Raw genomic sequence first — 20,413 nt, 5'->3', positions numbered from 1 at the left:
CCACCCTGGAAGAGCGTGGCTAGGCAGCAACTGATCAACTCCATCCTGGAGGTCGACAGATGGTACTTCGAGTCCCCGACCGTTGAGCTTCGGGCAGAGAGGAAAAAGCTACAAATGGACTTTTACCTGCTATCCACCAGGAAAGCAGTGCACCAACTCCGTGAGACACTGGGAACTTTTACAAGCACGGAGACAAGGCTAGCTGCTTGCTGGCTTACCAGCTGAGAAAGCAGACAGCCACGAGGGAAATAGCCCAGGTAAAAGATAGCAGAGGCAGACTGGTAACTGAACCAGAAAACGGCAAAAAGCATTCAAGGCCTTCCACCGGGGACTATATACCACTGAGCCCCCCTGATGGGGACTCGGGGATGAAACGGTTCCTCGATGGACTGGATATGCCAGTCGTAGGGGACAATAGACAGGGGGGTAACTGGAAGCACCACTAGGATTGGGAGAGGTCAAGGAGAGCATCAACTCCATGCAGGCGGGGAAGGCTCCGGGACCCAAAGGGTTCCTGGGGACTTCTACAAAAGATTTGCGACGGCACTGGCCCCACACTTGCGGGAAATGAATGAAAATGAAATGAAAATTGCTTATTGTCACAAGTAGGCTTCAAATGAAGTTACTGTGAAAAGCCCCCAGTCGCCTGTTCGGGGAGGCTGTTATGGGAAATGTTTGTAGACTCGCTAGCGAGGGGCACCCCTGCCTCCAATGCTAACACAGGCCACCACCATATCGTTGAAACCCAAAAAGGACAAAGACCCAACAGATTCCAGATCATACAGACCCATTTCGCTGCTCAATGTAAACGTGAAAATATTTAAGTCCTGGCCATGCGGCTGGAGAACCGTGTATCAGAGGTGGTCTCAGAAGACCAGATGGGTCATTAGGCGCCTGCTGAATGTGACAATTACCTCATTCGGGGAGAGAACACCAGAGGTGATTGTTTCCCTGGGCCTTCGACAGCGTAGAGTGGAAATACCTCATTGAGGTACTAGAGCGGTCTGGGCTAGGAACAGGGTTAACTCCTGTACAATGCGCCCAAGGTGAGCGCATGGACCAACGCCACCAGCTCTGAATACTTCCAGCTACACAGAGGCACAAGGCAAGGATTCCCGCTGTCCCTGCTCCCTTTTGCCCTGGCCATCAAGCTGCAGGCGATCGCTCAGGGAACGGCAAGAAGCTGGAGGTATCCAGGTTGGGGGGTGGGGGGCTCACTATGTGGATGACCTCCTCTACATCCCAGACCCCCAAAGCAGCACGAAAGAAATTCTGAAGCTCCTGGGAGACTTCAGAGCCTTCTCGGACTACAAACTCAACCTAGGCAAAAGTTTTACTGATGAACTGGAGAGGGGGGGGGGGGGGGTAGCCACAATATTTATATGGCTAGTCGGCAATGGTAACCCCAAGATGGTGATCATGAATGATTCAGGAATGGTAATGCTATTTAACATCAAGGAGCCTCTCTTGTCGGGAGATATTCATCGCATGGCACTTGTGTGGCGTGAATGTTACTTGCTACTCGTCAGTCAAAGTCCGGACATCGTTCAGGTCTTGTTGCATTTGGACTTGCACTACTTCACTATCAGATGAATCTATGCCATTTAGCACGGTGGGAGTGCCCATGACACAATGGAGGGTTCCTCACTGTGGAAACTCGGCTTTGCCTTCACAAGGACTATGTGGTGGCCACTCCTACCGATACTGTCATTAACAGATGCAACTACGGCAGGTAGGTTGTTCAGGAGGAGGACAAGTATTCCGTCCTGTTCGTTCCCCCACCACTTGCTGCAGTCCCAGTCTAGCATCTATGACCTTAAGACCTGACCAGCTCGGCCTGTGGTGGCACACTCAGCCACTCTTGGTGCTGGGACAATGAAGTCCCCACCCAGAATACATTCTGTGCCCTTGCCACCCTCAGTGCTAGTTCTAAGTGGTATTCAACATGGAGGAGTACTGATTCATCAGCTGAGGGTAGGGGAGCTGTAATCAGCAAGAATTTTATTTGCCCATGTTAACATGATGCCAGAGTTGATGTTCAGGACTCCCAGGGGAACTCCCTCCCATTGTACACCACTGTGCCGCCACGTCTGTGGGACAGGATATACCCAGACATGGTGGTGTCTGGGACATTATCTGCAATGTATTATTTCATGAGTATGACTATGTCAGGCTGTTGCTTGACTAGTCTGTGAGAGAGCGCTCCCAATTTTGGCACAAGCCCACTGTTAGTGTGGCTGACTTTGCAGGATCGACAGGGCTGGTTTTGCCATTGTCGCTTCCAGTACCTAGGTTAATGTCAGGTGGTCCATCCAGTTTCATTTCTTTGTTTTGTTTCATAGCGATTGAATTCAGCTGAATGGCTTGCTCGGCCATTTTAGAGAGCATGTAAGAATCAACTACATTTCTGTGGGTCTGGAGTCACATGTAGACCAAATCAGGTAAGGATGATAGGTTTTGCTCCCTAAGGACATTACTGAACCAGTTGTTTTTTTAAAAACTATAATTGCCAATGGTTTCATCATCAGGGGTTGGTTTAGCACAGGGCTAAATAGCTGGCTTTTAAAGCAGACACAGCAGGCCAGCAGCACTGTTCAATTCCCGTACCAGCCTCCCGAACAGGCGCCGGAATATGGCTTTTCACAGTAACTTCATTTGAAGCCTACTTGTGACAATAAACAATTTTCATTTCATTTTTTTTTCATTTCATTATACTTTTAAATCCAGATGTCGTATTGAGTTTGGTGGAATTCGAACTTTGGGTCCTCAATTATTAACCCAGGTCTCTGGGTTACAAGTCCAGTGACAATAACACCTATGCCACCTCATAATTCCCCTCACGAAAATGGATATCTTCTCGAACTGCTGCAATCAACGGAGATTACAGATCTTGCAGGGAGTTTTGTAACAATCCTGCAGACTCGCGGTCACCATTACTGCCACTCGCTGTTTATTCCAGGCTTACCTAATTTAATTTAAATTCCCCAATTGCTGGGGTGAGATTTAAACTCTGGTCTCCAAACTATTAGTCTGAATTAATAGTTCACTATCATAATTACTGTATCAATGCAATTGTCTAATTGTTTGTTCTTTCATGGGATGTGCAAGTCACTGGCAAGACACACTTTTGTTGCCCATTCTTAATTGCCCTCAAGAAGGTCATAGTGAGTTGCCTTCTTAAAATCACTGTAGTCCTTGTGGTATAGGCACATCCATTGTTGTTAGGAAAGGAGTTCATAGAATCCCTACAGTGCAGAAGCAGGCCTCTCGGCCCATCAAGTCCGCATCGATCCTTGGAAATAGCACCTCCAAGGTTCACCTGCCCACCCTATGCCTGCAGCCCTTCCTAACCTTTTGGTTGCTAAAGGGCAATTTAACATAACCAATCTACCCAACCTGTACATCTTTGGTCTGCGGGAGGAAACCGGAGCACCCCCACACAGACACGGGGAGAAAGTGCAAACGCCACAGAGACAGAAACCCGAGGCTGGAATTGAACCCAGGTTTATTTTTCCCCAATGACAATGAAGGAACAGCAATGCAGTTCTAAATCAGTATGGTGTGCACTTGGAAGGGAATTTTCAAGTAGTGGTGCTCCCATGTGTCTGCAGCACACGTCCTTCTAGGTCAGGGGTGGGCAAACTTTTCCGTGCAAGGGCCACATTCAGAAATTCACAATTTTAAAGGGCCGCATAGTATATTAAGTAAAATAATTACTTCACCCGGTTATGATTCTGGGCGCCTCATATAGAACACAGAACAGTACAGCACAGAACAGGCCCTTCGGCCCTCGATGTTGTGGCGAGCAATGATCACCCTACTCAAGTCTACGTGTCCACCCTATACCAGTAAGTAACCTAACACCCCCCCCCCCCCCCCCCCATAAAAAAATTTTTTTTTTTTTTTTTATATGACTTGGTGGGCCGCATAAAGACCTTTGGCGGGCCACATGCGGCCCGCGAGCCGTAGTTTGCCCACCCCTGTTCTAGGTGGTAGAGGTTGCAAGTTTGACCTCTGCTGTTGAAGGAAGCATGGGGAATTGGGTAAATTCTGAACGAAAATTAGTCAAAACTGTTTACACTATAAGTCTGGTGAACATCCATAAAAGAAACAAGATAAATTCCACCTTTACTGAGTCAGCCAACTCAGTGATAACTCTCTCACCAAGTCAGAAGGTTGTATATTCAGGCCCCACTCAAGAGACCAGAGTCCATGTTCTAGGCTGATACCCAAGGGTGTGTCGACTTTGGGTTCAGATGTTAAATTGAGACCAATGTCCTTAGGTGGTTGAAAAAGATCCCATGGCACCAATCAAAACAGAGTAAAGGTCTCCCCAATGCCCGTGCCAATGTTTATGCCTCAACCGCCATTAGTTTTAAAATAATTATCTGGTTGTGTTCTCACTGGTGGTTGTGGGACTTTACCATGCACAAATTAGCCTCTGCATTTCCTACATTACAAGAGTTACAACACTTAATTTTTTTTTTAAATTTAGAGTACCCAATTCATTTTTTTCAATTAAGGGGCAATTTAGCATGACCAATCCACCTACCCTGCACATCTGCATGTTGTGGGGGCATAACCCACGCAAACACGGGGAGAACGTGCAAACTCCACACTGACAGTGACCCAGAGCCGGGGAGTTGCAACATTTTTAAAGTACTTCATTAGATATGAAGCGCTTTGTGGCATCCCTAGGTTGTGAAAGGCCCATTGTTCACACAAGCTTTCCTTAGTTTGATCCTTATTAAGAATAATCAACAAATCAACAAATAAAGCTTCATCACCATTACAAATTGAGGCGAGGCGAAGGGGAATTTCCCACTGCTCTTTGTAAAATAATATTGACAGTCCCAGAGGACCATAGATAAATAGATACATAGAAGATAGGAGCAGGAGGAGGCCTTTTGGCCCCTCGAGTCTGATCCGCCATTCATCACTGATCATCCAACTCAATAGCCTAAACCTGCTTTCCCCCCTTAGGCTGCTCATTCCTTTGAGAGCTGACTGGTGGTGATTTAACCGGAGGGTCACCACACCTCAGGTGAGGGACAAGGTTGAGAAGGTGGGGCTTTCATGAATAACCTCAGCCGGTACAGGAGTTGAACCCGCGCTGTTGATGTCACTCAACATCACAAACCAACCACCCAGCCAACTGAGCTAACCAACCCCCAACTACTATGTAAATGTCATATATACAATGATGCACAACTTTGTCTGGTGTTTGTGGGGCAAGAGGGGTGTAAAGGAATTCTTGGCAAGAGATTTTTCCGTGAAGTACACTGGAAAGACAGTGACACATTTTCCAAGCAGGTTGCATACACGAGTTGTTGGTTGTCGAGGATTTGAAAATCAAACACACGTTAGTTGATTTAACTGCAGTATGTGATTTGCTTCTGAAACATGCGGTTATTGCTGAAGCTCACTTCTACATGGGTGTAATTGTTTGTTTACTTCCGGTCTTTCCTCGAAAAGGAGAAAGTTGCAGAGCATCATTTCCTTTGCTTTTTCCCCCTCATAATGGTTACTTTATTTTAATTCAATTCTCTTTTCAACTCCTACTACTGAAGTGAATTCCATTTTCAGTTCAAACACTTCATCCTCACGATCCCTGCAACAGGCAACTCACAGATTTGTATGCTGTGAGTATAAGGTGTAGTTGTCAAGTAATTATCAGGATGAGGCAAGCCTACACCACATACATAGATACACCTCATACATAGGTTGCAATGAATCCTTGCTCACTGCATTTGGAATTAAAGCTATGAAACTGGATGTTGAGGGGCTTTCTGGCTGTACACAACTCAGTTGGAAGAAAGTGCATGGAAAAATCCTGTGAGCTCACATGCCTGATTCACAGTAGCCTGTACTTTATACCAGTCTCTTGTGGTGGGTACACGGACTGGCAAGATGTCTTTAGAAAAAGGAAGCCTATACACATAAATATACTATCATTGCACTCAACTTGTCACTGCAGATGTACTAATTAACATACTGTTGAAGATAACCAAAAATCTGATAAACCATGATATTGAGATATTTATGATGCAATGGGCAATTGGATATAGATAAAACGAAAAAAAAATGAAGGGCTATGGGGAAAATGCAACGGAGTGAAAATTATTGTATGGCTCTTTCAAAGAGTCGTCATGGACACAATGGGCAGTATGGACTCCTTTGTTGAATCATTTTATTTAAAAAAACTTACTGGAAATTAAGATTTTCTTTCCATATCTTCCATTCTTATGCATTGTAGTGAATGTAGGGACTCACAGTTTACAAGAAACATAAATTAGGGCGACACAATAGTTCACTGGTCAGCACTGCTGCCACAGAGCGCCGAGGACCTAGGTTCAATCCCAGCTCCGGGTCATTGTCCGTGTGGAGTTTGCGCATTCTCCCAGTGTCTACGTACACTCATCCCCACAACCCAAAAAGATGTGCAGCGTAGGTGAATTGGCGACACTAAATTGCCCCTCAATTGGGAAAAAAAATTGGATACTCAAAATTAAAAAGAAAACATAAATTAATCAGTTTTATTTATTCATAAAGAAGAAGAAAAATCGCATTAGCCAAAAACATCCTGAAGGAGCAATCAATATATTTTTGCCAGGACTGTTTAAAAAAAAATAGATTTAGAACAAATGTTTCCAATTGTGAGGGTATCCAAAACTCATGAATATAATGTATTCTGATAACATTAGGGAATTCAAGAGAAACCTCTTTACCAAGTGGTAGAAATGTTGAACGCACAACTGCAAGGAATTGTTGAGGTGTACAGTATAATTTCATTTAAACAGAAAGTTAGGCAGTACGGGGTAGAAAGAAATAGGAGGATATACAGAGGGTAAGGAAATGAAGAGGGATAGGAGGAAGCTTGTGCGGAGCATAAAAACCGGTGGTGACCAGTTGAACCATATGATCTTTTTTTGTGCTGTACTTTCAATGTAATTGTGTAAGTCTTGCAGCCTTTTCATTGCTTCCATATTTTAAAACTACAAATGCACCGTTTAGCATGCTAAATGTGCTGACTCTATTGAGCAAAAAGTAGATACATCTTGTTAAAGCACTATACCAAGTATACTTAATCTTGTCTCAGTGGAAAATAATTTATTAAAACACTTAAAAAGCCTTGAAGTATAAAAGTGAAAAATATACAAAAATATAAAAATGGAAACTTGCTATAGTTTATGGCAGACAAAAATAATGAATTATATTTATGCAAATCTTGCATTGCATATAGGGGAAATCATGTTAACACAAATGTTCTCCATAAAAAAGCAGCAGGAATTGTATATACACAAACATTAATTCCTTTTAAGCAAAGACAAATATTTACATCATTCCTTACCTGGGGGTACAGGAAGATCTGCAAAATCCACTTTCCTTCCCGCTTTGTGTGCTCGAATGGCATCTTGATATTGCTTCAAAATTAACAAAAGGGTGGAGATTATTTTTCTCATATTCCACAGGAGTCCTATTTTCTATTGGAATTCTAATTAAAACCACCTCCAAGAAGCTTGGGGCTATCCGGTTTTGTGCCAGATATTGCACTGCACTTTCGCAACTCTTTGAAACCTTATAGAATCATAGAGTTTACAGTAAAGAAGGAGGCCACTCGGCCCATCGAGTCTGCACCGGCCCCCAGAAAGAGAACCCACCTAAGCCCACGCCTCCACCCCATCCCCGTAACCCAGTAACCCCACCTAACCTTTTTTTGGACACCACGGGAAATTTAGCATGGCCAATCTACCTAACTTGCTCATCTTTGGACTGTGGGAGGAACTCGGAGGAAACCCACGCAGACACGGGGAGAACATGCAGACTCCGCACAGACAGTGAGCCAAGCCAGGAATCGAACCTGGGACCCTGGAGCTGTGACGCAACTGTGCTAACCATTGTGCTACCATGCTGCCCAAACCAGAACTGGTTGTTGGAAACTAGTGCCTCTCTTGCATAGGTCAGAAGAAAGATTGTTGAATATTCTCCACCCATTCTCTCTAAACAAAACTATATTTTCTGTCTTTAGTTACTATCGTCAAAGATCCTCACAAGTTTCTTCTTCCGTTCTTCTTAAGCTCTAAATAGACTTGCATCATGACAAAGGATTGTTAGCTAGCTGACCCAAAAGGAATTTTTGTTTGAAGCCAAGCAAGAACAGGTTTCAGCTGAACTCAGGTTCAGGAGGGTTAAGGGTGATCATAGGAGGACAGACAAACAACATGGCCCTTCAAAACTGCTCCTCCATTCAATGCAGTCTGGCTGATCTGCTGCTTCCATATTTCCCACCTGCTCCCAATAACCCTTTATTCCCAGAGGTCAAAACTATCTATGCTGCCTCAAAGGCATGAACTGATAAAGCACCCACAACCCTCCAGTGTAGAAAAATCAAAATATTCACAATCCTGAGTGAAGAAATTATCCCTCATCTTAGTCCTAAATGATCAACGCCACATCCTGAGATTCTGTTCCCAAGTTCTAGCTTTTCTAGTCAGGAGAATCAATCTCTCAGTCAAGCTCAAGAATCTTGTATGATTTAATGAAATCACCTCTCATTCTTCTTAACTCCAGATAACAAAGTCTCAATTTACTCAGCCTCCCATCATAAGGGAACCCTTTCAACCCAAGAGCTAACCTTGCGAATCTTCGCTACGTCATCCAAGGCAAGAATATCTTTCCTTAGATATGGAGGCCGAAACAGTATATAGTAATGGTGTGCAAAGCTTTGACAAAAAGTAATCGGACTCGAAACGTTAGCTCTTTTCTCTCTCTACAGATGCTGCCAGACTTGCTGAGATTTTCCAGCATTTTCCCTACAAGGTTCAAGACATACATAAGATTAAACGTACGCATGAGCTGTGCTTGCCTTGCTTTCAGCTAGGATTCCCAAAAATAAATGACTCCAACAAAAGTTAAGTGTGGCATTGTATCGGTTTCATAATCATCACTGGAACTGAAAAGCCTGCTTATACTCACTAAGTCTCACACATGAATAATGACCTATAGCCAAGATAATTAAGATACCTGGGGTACGGCACCGTAGCAAGAAATCAAATTTAAAAAGGGAACTAGAGAAAAATAGTCAAGAATACCGCACCAAGAATTTACCTACCTTTACTATTCTCTCATGCATCCTTGCTTTACGGTCATTTCCATCAGTTTTAGCTTGAGCTGCTGCTGTTTTGTATTTCTCCATTCTTTGATGTAGAGCCTCTAAAATATCTTTGGGTGGTGGAGGTAGGCCTAAAATCACAAGCATGAAACATTAGTTAACAAATATTCAATAGAAATTCTTGAATTCAACTATCAAAAGCTGTAGCACAAATATTTAACAAACCAGTTTGGAGAAATCATTTTATCTACTTCAATCTATAATGTTTTGCCCTATCCTCCTCACCCTTCCCACTTACCCCATTCACAATATCTCTCCTAACTTTGTTTTCTTATCCACCCAACTGGTTTCTCTCTCATCCCAATTACTGGTTCAATTTTCTCCCTGCTGTCTAGCCCTTTTTTACTTGAATGTCATTGGTCGTGACCCAGATGAAACGCCACAGGAGATGACTCAATCCCACATCCCATTTCTGAATAAGGCAGAGTGCCCTTGCTGAATAATTATATCCCTATGCTCATCAACAGACTAGCAGGGGTCTGCCTAGTACCCCTGGTAACGTCACACTACATTGTGAATTGCAAGGAAGAACCCACTTCCCTTCACTATGACACAATTTATTAGGCGCACATGAAGTGTCATTGAGCCAATTCACTAAATAGACAGCAAACTATGTTAAGGAAAAATAACAGCTTCACTGCAAGTGGCTGATCCAAACTAACATTTCCAATGTTTTTAAGGTCCAAGTCCCTAAAGCACAAACGTTGGGTCACAATACGAAGGGGAAATTAAAACATGCACATCTCAAAATGACAAAATAGAATTTAAATCGAAAGCTTGGATAATGTTTTATGATGTTATGTTGAGGTTCATGTAGTCATAAATGAAGAGCAAATGTTTCGGACAACAGCTAAATTACAGAAAAGATTAACAACTTTATAACAAAATATTATTCTGCTATGTGCACAGAGGTCACCTTGTTATTTCTACAATTCTGAAACCCTGTCCAAATATGAAAGAATTGCACAAACTATTTAATGCTGGAAATATTCAATTTAGGATGCCAACAGTCTGTGTGACTCCAAAGTTCAATGGTAGGAAGGAAATGATATATATCATTGCAATCCAATAGTCCTAAGGCTAATTAGTCAAGAATCTAGATTTAAGGTCCAAAATAGCAGATGATTTTAAAACAGAACATAATCTCAAATTTCTGACAATGAGAACATTCTAGATCCACAACAATTTAGCAAGGCTTCGACTAACTAAAATATTTCTGTTCATATCTTTCCAAATAGCTTGCATAACTGAATAAACATGTCAAATAATAGTTCAAAAACAAAATATTTAGTTTAATAAATGTCAGATATGCAGACATGCAGAAAATGATATACAGACAGGCACAGTCAGGCAGCTAATGAACACAGAGAACAGGACATGACCAATAAGCAGGCAGGACACTCAGGCGTGGTATCTCACTATAAAAGGCACGAGGCACTCACACTCCACCTCTTTCCACTGATGAACATCTACAGAGTGAGTCAGGGTGTATTTACAGTATCACACCTCCAGCACGTGGCTAACAGCTAGTCTGGATCAGTCAGACAGAGTAGCCACACTTAGGTTAGCAGAGAGTCAAACTCATAGGAGAACTGTGCTAACTGTGCTACTGGTTCAATAAATCAGATTGAACAACTTCAAGATTTGGAGTATCTTTTGGTTAAAGCTGCATCCAGTTGCAGCTTGTGTTATCCCAGAGTACATAACACATCACGCTACCAGGAGACTGCTTAATCTAGGTGGTTTACCTCAGTCCGTTCCGTGACGACCAGCAAATGTATCCCGGAACCATGGAGAAGATTCAGGCTCCTCACCAGATCATTCAAGCAAATATTTCTGCTGTACATCGAAGCTTCAGACCTCGTGGGTGCATCTGATGCAAGGAAGATCGCGCTTCTCCTCTCAACAGCGGGTGATCAAGCCATCGAACTCTTCAACTCTTTTCACTTCACTGAAGGCCAGGACAAGACAAAGTTTCAGACCATCCTGGATACGTTTGACAGTCACTGTGAAGTGGACACTAATGAAATCTTCGAGCGCTACATATTCAAACAATGTCTACAAGGTAAAGATGAATCTTTAAACTCCTTCTTAACTAACCTCCGCCTGATAGCGCTGTCCTGCAACTTTGGTGATATTGCTGACTCCATGATCAGAGACCAAATCATTTTTGGAGTTCACTCTGATGCTCAGAGACCAGCTACTGAAAATCAAGCATATGACGCTGCCAGTCGCAATTGAAACATGCACAGTGTATGAGCACGCCAAAAATCACTATGCCCAGTACAAATCGGCTAAAAATGAGAAACTTGCCTCCCACGAGGCAGTGTGTGCATGCCATCTCCCGGATGCAGCACCTCAGCGTTGATGAAAGCGGCCATTTTGCGCACTTTTCCCAGGGCCTCACGCATGCGCGATGCGAACGGGATAACGAAGCGGCCGACACACGCACTGCGCATGTGCGACAATGCGTGGAGCGTCAGGACCCTGACGTCATGACGTGCTCGAACTGCGGCAACGCCTACTTAAAGAAACACTGCCCTGCAAGAGGCAGGCGATGTTTAAACTGTGGGAAGCCTGGACACTATGCAGCCTTGTGCAGGTCTGCACCACCAGTCGGGCCAGCGCTCCCAATTCCGACGACGGTGCGTTCAGAGTGTGCAACAACGATTACAGGATTCTGATCCTGGCAGTGCAACGGATCCAGAGGAAGAATCCTGGACTCCGCCTACTGTGTGGGCATCATTACCAAATGTGAATATGCCACATCCAACTCATCACAAATTCAATCCATCCTCGCTGTGGATTCTGTGGACGAATGGCGTGTGGTGATGCAGGTCAACCACTGCTCCATCCAGTTTAAGCTGGACACAGGTGCATCTGCCAACCTCCTCTCGTAGGCAGATTTCAAATGCATCAAGAAGCCCTCCAAAGTCCTTCCAGCAGCCTGCAGGCTCCTGGACTACAACGGAAATGCCATCACAGCACTGGGATCCTGCCATCTACTCGTCTCCAACTGGAGCACCCATGCACGGTTAAGTTTTGAAATTGTCACGCCAGACTGGGCATCCCTACTTGGCGCGCAGGCCTGCAAGCAGCTGAACCTCATGCAGCGGGTTTACACAACTACATCCTCCAATGCGGATCTTCAGGCCGGCATTGACGACATCCTCGCTCAGTATCCGGATGTGTTCGACGGGATGGGCACGCTGCCATATCGATACAAGATTCTGCTACGACCTGATGCCAAGCCAGTGGTCCACACACATTTCCCGTGTCCCGGCTCCGTTGAGGGAGTGCCTGAAGTCACAGCTCAAGGATCTTCAGCAACAGGGCATCATTTCCAAGGTAACCGAACCGACTGACTGGGTCAGCTAGATGGTATGTGTTAGAAAGTCTTTGGGAGACCTGCGCATCTGCATTGATCCCAAGGATCTCAATAAGAATATAACGCGTGAACACTACCCCATCCCGAAGTGGGAGGAACTCACCTGTGAGAGGAACTCATCAGTGAGATGGTACACACACGTGTTTTCACCAAGTTAGATGCGTCACATGGATTTTGGAAAGTCCAGCTGGATGAGTCCAGCAGAAGACTCTGCACCTTCAACTCACCGTTTGGCAGATACTGCTATAATCGCATGCCGTTTGGCATTGTCTCAGCATCGGAGATCTTCCATCGCATCATGGCATTGAAGGGGTTCGTGTGTATGTGGACGACATCATCATATGGTCCACGACCCATGAAGGGCATGTTTCCCGTCTCCAGCAGGTATTCCACCGTGTCCATTCCAATGGCCTGAAGCTGAACAGGTCCAAATGTTGCTTTGGCATGTCGACACTCAAGTTCCTAGGTGAACAGATCTCTCTGCAGGGCTTGCGCCCGGACACAGACAAGGTCAAGGACATAAAAGCCATAAAGGTCCCTGAAGAAAAGAAGGCGATGTTGCGTTTCCTGGGCATGGTCAATTTTCTGGGCAAGTTCATCCCAAACCTAGCCTCACACACCACAGCCCTACGAAACCTGGTGAAAAAGTCCACTGCCTTTGAGTGGAAGGCAGCACATCTGCCATCAGGCACAGTGGTTGGAGCTGAAAGCCAAACTCACCACTGCACCTGTCTTGGCATTTTCCGACCCAGACAGGGAGACGAAGATCTCGACAGATGTGAGCCAGGATGGCATCGGTGCAGTGCTGCTTCAATGCGATGACACTTCATCCTGTGCACCGGTAGCCTACGCATCGAGGGCCATGACGCCCACCAAAACAAGGTATGCGCAAATAGAGAAGGAATGCCTGGGTCTTCTCACTGGCATTCTCAAGTTTCACGACTATGTCTACGGCCTGCTGACATTCACTGTTGAGATGGATCATAGGCCTCTGGTCCACATTATCCACAAGGACTGAACGACATGATGCCTCGGTTGCAGCGCATCCTCCTCAAACTCAGAAGGTACGACTTTGACTTAGTGTACACGCCTGGCAAGGAGCTCATCATTGCTGATGCATTGTCCCGCTCCATCACATTGCCTAGTGAACCGCTGGAAATCATCCGGCAGATTGAATCACAGGTGCAGCTGTGTGCTAGCACCGTCCTGGCATCTGATGAGAAGGTGGTTCGTATTAGCGAGGCAACAGCCAAAGACCCCCTCTTACAGCGTGTCATGCAGCATCTCGCCAATGGCTGGCAGAAAAGGCAGTGCCCTCAATTTTACAATGCAAAGGACGACCTGACGGTGATTGATGGTATCCTTCTGAAGCTGGACCGGATTGTCATTCCACTCAGTCTCCAGAGCTTGGCGCTCCGCCAAATCCATCAGGGTCACCTGGGCATCGAGAAGTGCGGATGCAGAGCCAAGTAGACTGTCTACTGGCCCGGTATTAGCCAGGACATCTTGAACATGGTCCTCAACTGTGCCACCCATCAACGCTTCCAGCCAGCGCAGAGCAAGGAGATGCTCCAGCAGCATGAAATCAAGACCTCCCCGTGGTCCAAAGTCGGCATCGACCTGTTTCATGAGAATGGTCGTGACTACGTGTTGATTATTTGATTATTGACAATTTCTCCAATTACCCTGAAGTCGTGAAGCTCTCAGACCTCACATCTCGGACCGTCATCAAGGCCTGTAAGGAGATGTTCTCCAGGCATGGTATCCCACTCACTGTCATGAGTGACAATGGCCCGTGCTTCAACAGCCACGAGTGGTCTATGTTTGCCAAGTCATACCATTTCAAACATGTCACTTCCAGCCCACACAATCCGCAGTCCAATGGGAAGGTTGAAAAAGGGGTGCACATTATGAAACAGCTCATCTGCAAGGCCGCGGATTCTGCTTCTGACATCTACCTCGTGCTGCTTGCGTACAGGGCGACCCCCACTGTCCACTGGCATGTCGCCGACTCAACTCCTGATGAACAGGAACCTGAGGATGACACTTCCAGCCATACACTTGCCCAACCTGGATCACCTCCCGGTGCTGCAGAAGGTGCAGCAGCTCCGAAACCAGCAAAAGCAGGGCTATGATGCTCATGCTACCGATTTCCCAGTGTTATCCCGGCAGAGACTGTCAGGATCAAGATACCGGATGGTGGCTGGTCTGCTCCAGCTGTCGTTGTTCGACAGGCTGTGCCCCGCTCATTTGTACGTACGGCTGATGGTTCTGTTGTGCGACGAAACAGACGGGCACTGCGCAAAGTTGCCTGCCCGCAACCGCTTTCTTCTCCGTTTCCGTCCGTTGTTTTGTTACCTCCTGATACCTCGAACTACGAGGCCACCAGTCAGGCTTCCATCCCGCCTGTCAAGGCGCCGTCATCCCCACCACCACCTCTCCGGTGGTCGACAGGGATCAGACACAAGCCCCAGAGACTGGACTTATGAACATTTGTTTTGTTTGCTATGTTCTGTTTTCTCACATTAGACAGCTGTCTTCACATGTAATTACGTTCACATATGTCACCGCTTGTAAATATGTTAATATATGCCACCACATGCAAGTGCGCTCCCATATGCCAACAAAACATTAAAAAAAGGGGAGATGTCATGATATATAGACATGCAGATAATGATATACAGACAGGCAGCTAATGTACACAGAGAACAGGACATGACCAATGAGCAGGCAGGACACTCAGGAGTGGTATCTCACTATAAAAGGCACGAGGCACTCACATTCCGCCACTTTCCACTGATGAACATCTACAGTGTGAGTTAGGGTGTATGTACAGTATCACACCTCCAGCACGTGGCTAAGAGCTAGTCTGGTTCAGTCAGACGGAGTAACCACACTTAAGTTAGCAGAGAGTCAAACTCATAGGAGAATTGTGCTAACTGTGCTACTGGTTCAATAAATCAGATTGAACTAACTTCAAGGTCTGGAGTATCTTTTGGTTAAAGGTGCATCCAATTGCAGCCTGTGTTATCCCAGAGTACATAACACGTCAAACGTTGTCAGCATCAATTCCATTTTCTGTTTCCAGCCCCAGCTACATTTCCCCCAAGCTCAGCCAGTTTTCGTTAAAAGAGGAGGAAGCAAACCTTTTGAAGCTTCAAACTCTCAAATCACTGCTCGACTGTATTTATTATAATTTTAAAATGCTTATCGTTCCCATTAAATAACAGAGGTAAATGTTTCATGCTATCAATAACACTGCACACTTAAACACATTATACCTGACTCTACAGCGACTTGGGGTTCAGTTTTGGGGTCCATTCCTTGCTGATCAGGATGAGTTACCAGACTGGAAGGGCTCGGTAATTTTTCTTGGGCTGAAATATCTGTTACAACATTTGAATAAATTGTTACAAATAAAATAAAAACATTTTACAAAAAGATGTCACTTTATGATAAAAGGTAACAGGTTTGTATTCAGCATAGGAAATATTTCACCTGGCAGATTATCATTTAACTGGTAAGCAGGAAATAGCAGGTAAGAAATATTTCAAATTAATAGTCTGCCAGGCGGCAGAACTGTGCTCGGAGTGGCTGATCAGCCTGGTTTGAAAAAACAAGACACGATGGATTTGTTTTACATATTTAATACCGATTTGTTCTGACTGGCCAGTCTAATAAGTATGACTAGCTATAAACAAGATAATAAAAACATTTTAAGTGGTTATGACTATTGCAAAGATTAAATTACTTTCATGTCTGGCATGCAAAAAGATCTATACATACATGCCTAAACTTGTGTTCCTATCAGGTACAAGTTGATATATCAGCAGTACTATCTTTAGGATGGATCTGTAAAATTCATCTAGCATCTTAACAAAAGGTTGCTTTTCTTTCTTTCCCCAAAAAATATTTATTGAAATGTGTATTTTACCAACATAAATTGCATCATGCGCAAATCTTACCAAAATGGAATTAATTAAAAAATGGCAGAGTGAATAAATACACGGAAAAATATAGCAATGAGCCATACACATCAGGAAAGTCCCAGGTTCCTTTCTTGGGTCAGTTGATGTCAGCCAATTGGGACCCATTTACAGTATCTGCAGGTCTACAGTTCATGGGAACCAATTTGAGGAGCAGTAATGTAGAATCACATTTGTGCACAGTACATTGTTAAAAATTATTGAATGCACCCTAACAACTGTTCCCAATCCAGGCATTGGGGAGACAAGTTCTGGTGTTAAGCACTCTGCCAGCACTGTACGCGTGTTACATTGTGACTGTGACAGAAAGAGGTAATGGGAAAGTAAAGATCAGGCCGTAGATCTTTAAAATGCCAAGTAACTTATAACTGTGTAGATCTGCTTGTCGCCCTGAACTCTCTCTCTCTCTTATACACAATCAATTTTATATGTACAAAGTGAAAATTTTCAAGGGAATGGGTGTCCTGGGGCTCCTTGAAAAACTACGGGCGTGATTCTCCCAAAACGGGAGAAATCGTAAAGCTGGCGTCAAACCCGGGCGGGTTTGACGCCAGCGCGCCCCTTCCCGACCCGGAACCGATTCTGGTCCCCGGTCGGGGCTAGCAGCCCGACGCCGTAGGCTCCGGCATGACGGGCTTAACGAATATCGTTAAGCCCGCTTGCCGGAGTTAGCGCCGGCTGACGCGTCATATGACGTCAGCCGCGCATGCGCGGATTGGAAGACTCCAACCCGCGCATGCGCGGATGACGTCATCACGTATTTGCGTGAAACCCACGCATGCGCGGGCCGGGTTGCCCCACAGCCGCCCCGCGAATGAATACTGCGGGGCGGCGGAAGGAGAAAGAGTGCGCGGGCATCGGGCCCGCTGCCCGCGATCGGTGGGCACTGATCGCGGGCCCATGGCACCCTTGGCACGGCCATGGTACTGCCGTGCCAATCGGTGCCATGGTTATGAAAAGCGAGTTTGTGACGCCGTTTTTACGAACAGCCAGACCAGGTGTGTTTGCCGTTCGTAAAAACGGCGTAAAGGGCTGGGACTTCGGCCCATCGAACAGCTGTGAATCGCTGCCGGCCGTAAAAAAACGGCGGCAGCGATTCGGGTCGGGAGTTGGGCGGGGGGTGGGGGAGAATAGCGGGAGGGCGGGAAAAATGTCGGGAAGGCCCTCCCGCTATTCTCCGACCCGTCGTGGGGGTCGGAGAATTTCGCCCTACCTGCTTCGGCAGTGACTGTTGCACTTCAAAAATAAGAGGCGCGTGGATGTGTCAGGAATAATCCTTGGAGAGCTCTCAAATTATTTCAGTTGTCAGGATGGTGGACAGAGCATTATAATTCATTCCAGGGGCAGGGGCAGCACAGTGGCGCAGTGGTTAGCACTGCTGCCTATGGCTCCGAGGACCCAGGTTCGATCCCGGCCCTGGGTCACTGTCCTTGTGGAGTTTGCACATTCTCCCCATGTCTGCGTGGGTTTCACCCCCACAACCCAAAGATGTGCAGGGTAGGTGGATTGGCCATGCTAAATTGCCCCTTAATTGAAAAAAATGAATTAGGTAATCTAAATTTACTTAAAAAAAGATCAGGCTTCACGATGATTTCCCTTGGTCAAATGATTCACTTGGATGGAATACTAAATTGTAGTGATGTATCCAGTACAAAACTACAACTTCAGATGGGAAGTTTTCATGAAAACATGAGAATGGTTCAGGATTGCTGAACTTGCTGATTCATGAGATTGCAAATGAAGGGTGTTGAAATGTATGCATATATAAAAGCCATTTTATGTATTTTTGCATAGATTGGCACTGTCAAGAGAGAAAAATTAAATGCTTGAATGGACTGAAATTATGTGCGATACTTATGAATTTGTACAGTGAGTGGTGCAATGTATCTACCTCAAAATTCAGATCAGCTTCAGATCTGAGCAATATGGACTTACTTGGAATCATAGAATTTACTGTGCAGAAGGAGGCATTCAGCCCATCGAGTCTGCACCAGCCCTTGGAAAGAGCACCCTACCCACGCCCACACATCCACCCTGTCCCCGTAACCCAGCAACCCCACCCAACCTTTTTGGACACGGAGGGAAATTTAGTATGGCCAATCAACCTAACCTGCACATCTTTGGACTGTGGGAGGAAAACGGAGCACCTGGAGGAAACCCACACAGATATGGGGAGAAAGTTCAGACTCCACACAGACAGTGACCAATCGAACCTGGAGCTGTGAAGCAACTATGCTAACCACTGTGCTACCGTGCTGCCCTTACTTAAAACCTGTGTACTAATACAATAAAGTCACTATTTTATATATGGGTGAGATTTTAAAAATAATAAACCCACAGTTTAGTTTTCCTCCCAAGTTGCAATACACTATCACTGAAAATGAATAATTTTATAACTGGACAGAAATGAAGCCAACAATTCTACAATATTAAAAATCTATGCATTCACACCTGTGGGTGATGGTGGCAGATTACTCAGATCCACAGGCTCCCCCCTGTCCAAAGCCTTTATTACAACATCAAATTTCTGAAGAAACAAGAAATGGAAAACACTTTTAAATCTGTGTATATCTGTTATATATTAAAAATAGTACGTGGTCACACTAGTCCAAAATAATTGCATCTGTAGTGGAGCTGTAAACATAACATTACAGGGTGGAACCAGCTCTGAAGCAAAATAAACTGGCCTTTGGAATCAAGCACGAGGAAAATTTATAGCAAGTCAAATAAATAAAACATATAGCATGCATTTTTAAAATTTGTTTCTACAAGTTCACATCTTCTGAAACCCATATTATTGTAAAAACAGTTTCCTGTACAGTGCAGATTTCAGGCAGATCGACAAAATATGATATTCCACAAACGTAAAGGCTTTAATCCATTGCTTCTTCCAATAGGCTTATCAGGATAATTATTTCCTATATTATTTGTTAAGATATCCTTGTGGCACTCAACCGAGGTTTTAATATTGTCAAAGTACTATTAATCACTGTATGGCAATTACCATATTACGGGAATTGCTAGTTAAACATGCGACATTGATTATCCTAGAAGTACACAGACAGCTGGAACATTTTGGATTGAGCGTTTCTTGTGGATTAGGTGCTATGAGGAAGTGTCTTACAATAAACCTGCTTGAACCCAAAAGATCAGACTGATTCTTCCATCATAGCTCCTGATTGTGAGTAACAGATCTGACAATGTCAAGCCGATCAAATGGAATAAAGAATAAAAGAGTCACTAAATCAATGATCTTACCAGTCTGATTTCTCATAAAATCACACAGTGCATTGTTTGCAGCTAACTCCGGTAACATATTACAGCAAAATACTGTGGATGCTGTAAATCTGAAATGGAAACAGGAAATGCTGCAAACTGTCAGCAGCTCAGGCAAAATTTGCAGAAAGAGAAACAAGCCTAATTTTTCAGGTCGATAACCTTTCATCAGAACCATCAATATTGGTAATGTTTCTCTTCCCACATATGCTGCCAGACCTCCGGAGAGTATTCCACATTTTCTGTTCTTATTTGAAATTATACACTCAAGAATTGGGGCACTTCAAAATATATTATTCTGCAACGGAAGTGCTGCTTTCCTTCAAAGTCCAATTATTAAATAAATAGAGGATCATGTCAGAGTTTAGCTGGTTAGCCCTACTTGTTCATGGAACTCTGAGATAGGAATGTGCTCATTGGTCATAGGCTGCAAGTCAAAAGCACCCGGCATTTAAAAAAAATGTTGGTCTGTAATAAAAAAAGTGATGCCTGCTCGACTAACCTTTATATACGTTCAAATAAAATTCACAATTAGTGTACTAAGTTTTAAAACTGAGAAATACCTAGTTACTTCTGATGCTATAATTTGCT

The 20,413-nt window shown here is 44.6% G+C and overlaps 1 protein-coding gene across 1 annotated transcript in view; it reads right to left on the bottom strand.

The window, feature by feature from the left end:
- The window catches only part of cc2d1b (coiled-coil and C2 domain containing 1B), a 130,675-nt gene that overhangs the window by 70,375 nt on the left and 39,887 nt on the right, over nt 1-20,413 (bottom strand). The window contains exons 8-11 of the mRNA XM_038794246.1: nt 18,998-19,073; nt 15,842-15,946; nt 9,113-9,243; nt 7,352-7,424 (exon numbers count right to left, since the gene is read on the bottom strand). Of these exons, the coding sequence (XP_038650174.1) occupies nt 7,352-7,424; nt 9,113-9,243; nt 15,842-15,946; nt 18,998-19,073 (385 nt within the window). The remainder of the gene's footprint in view (nt 1-7,351; nt 7,425-9,112; nt 9,244-15,841; nt 15,947-18,997; nt 19,074-20,413) is intronic.

This window comes from Scyliorhinus canicula, chromosome 4 (assembly GCF_902713615.1).
Source record: "Scyliorhinus canicula chromosome 4, sScyCan1.1, whole genome shotgun sequence".
Lineage (NCBI taxonomy): Eukaryota > Metazoa > Chordata > Chondrichthyes > Carcharhiniformes > Scyliorhinidae > Scyliorhinus > Scyliorhinus canicula.
The sequence above is the reverse complement of the archived record's forward strand: the minus strand, read 5'-3'. Positions and strand labels throughout refer to the sequence as shown.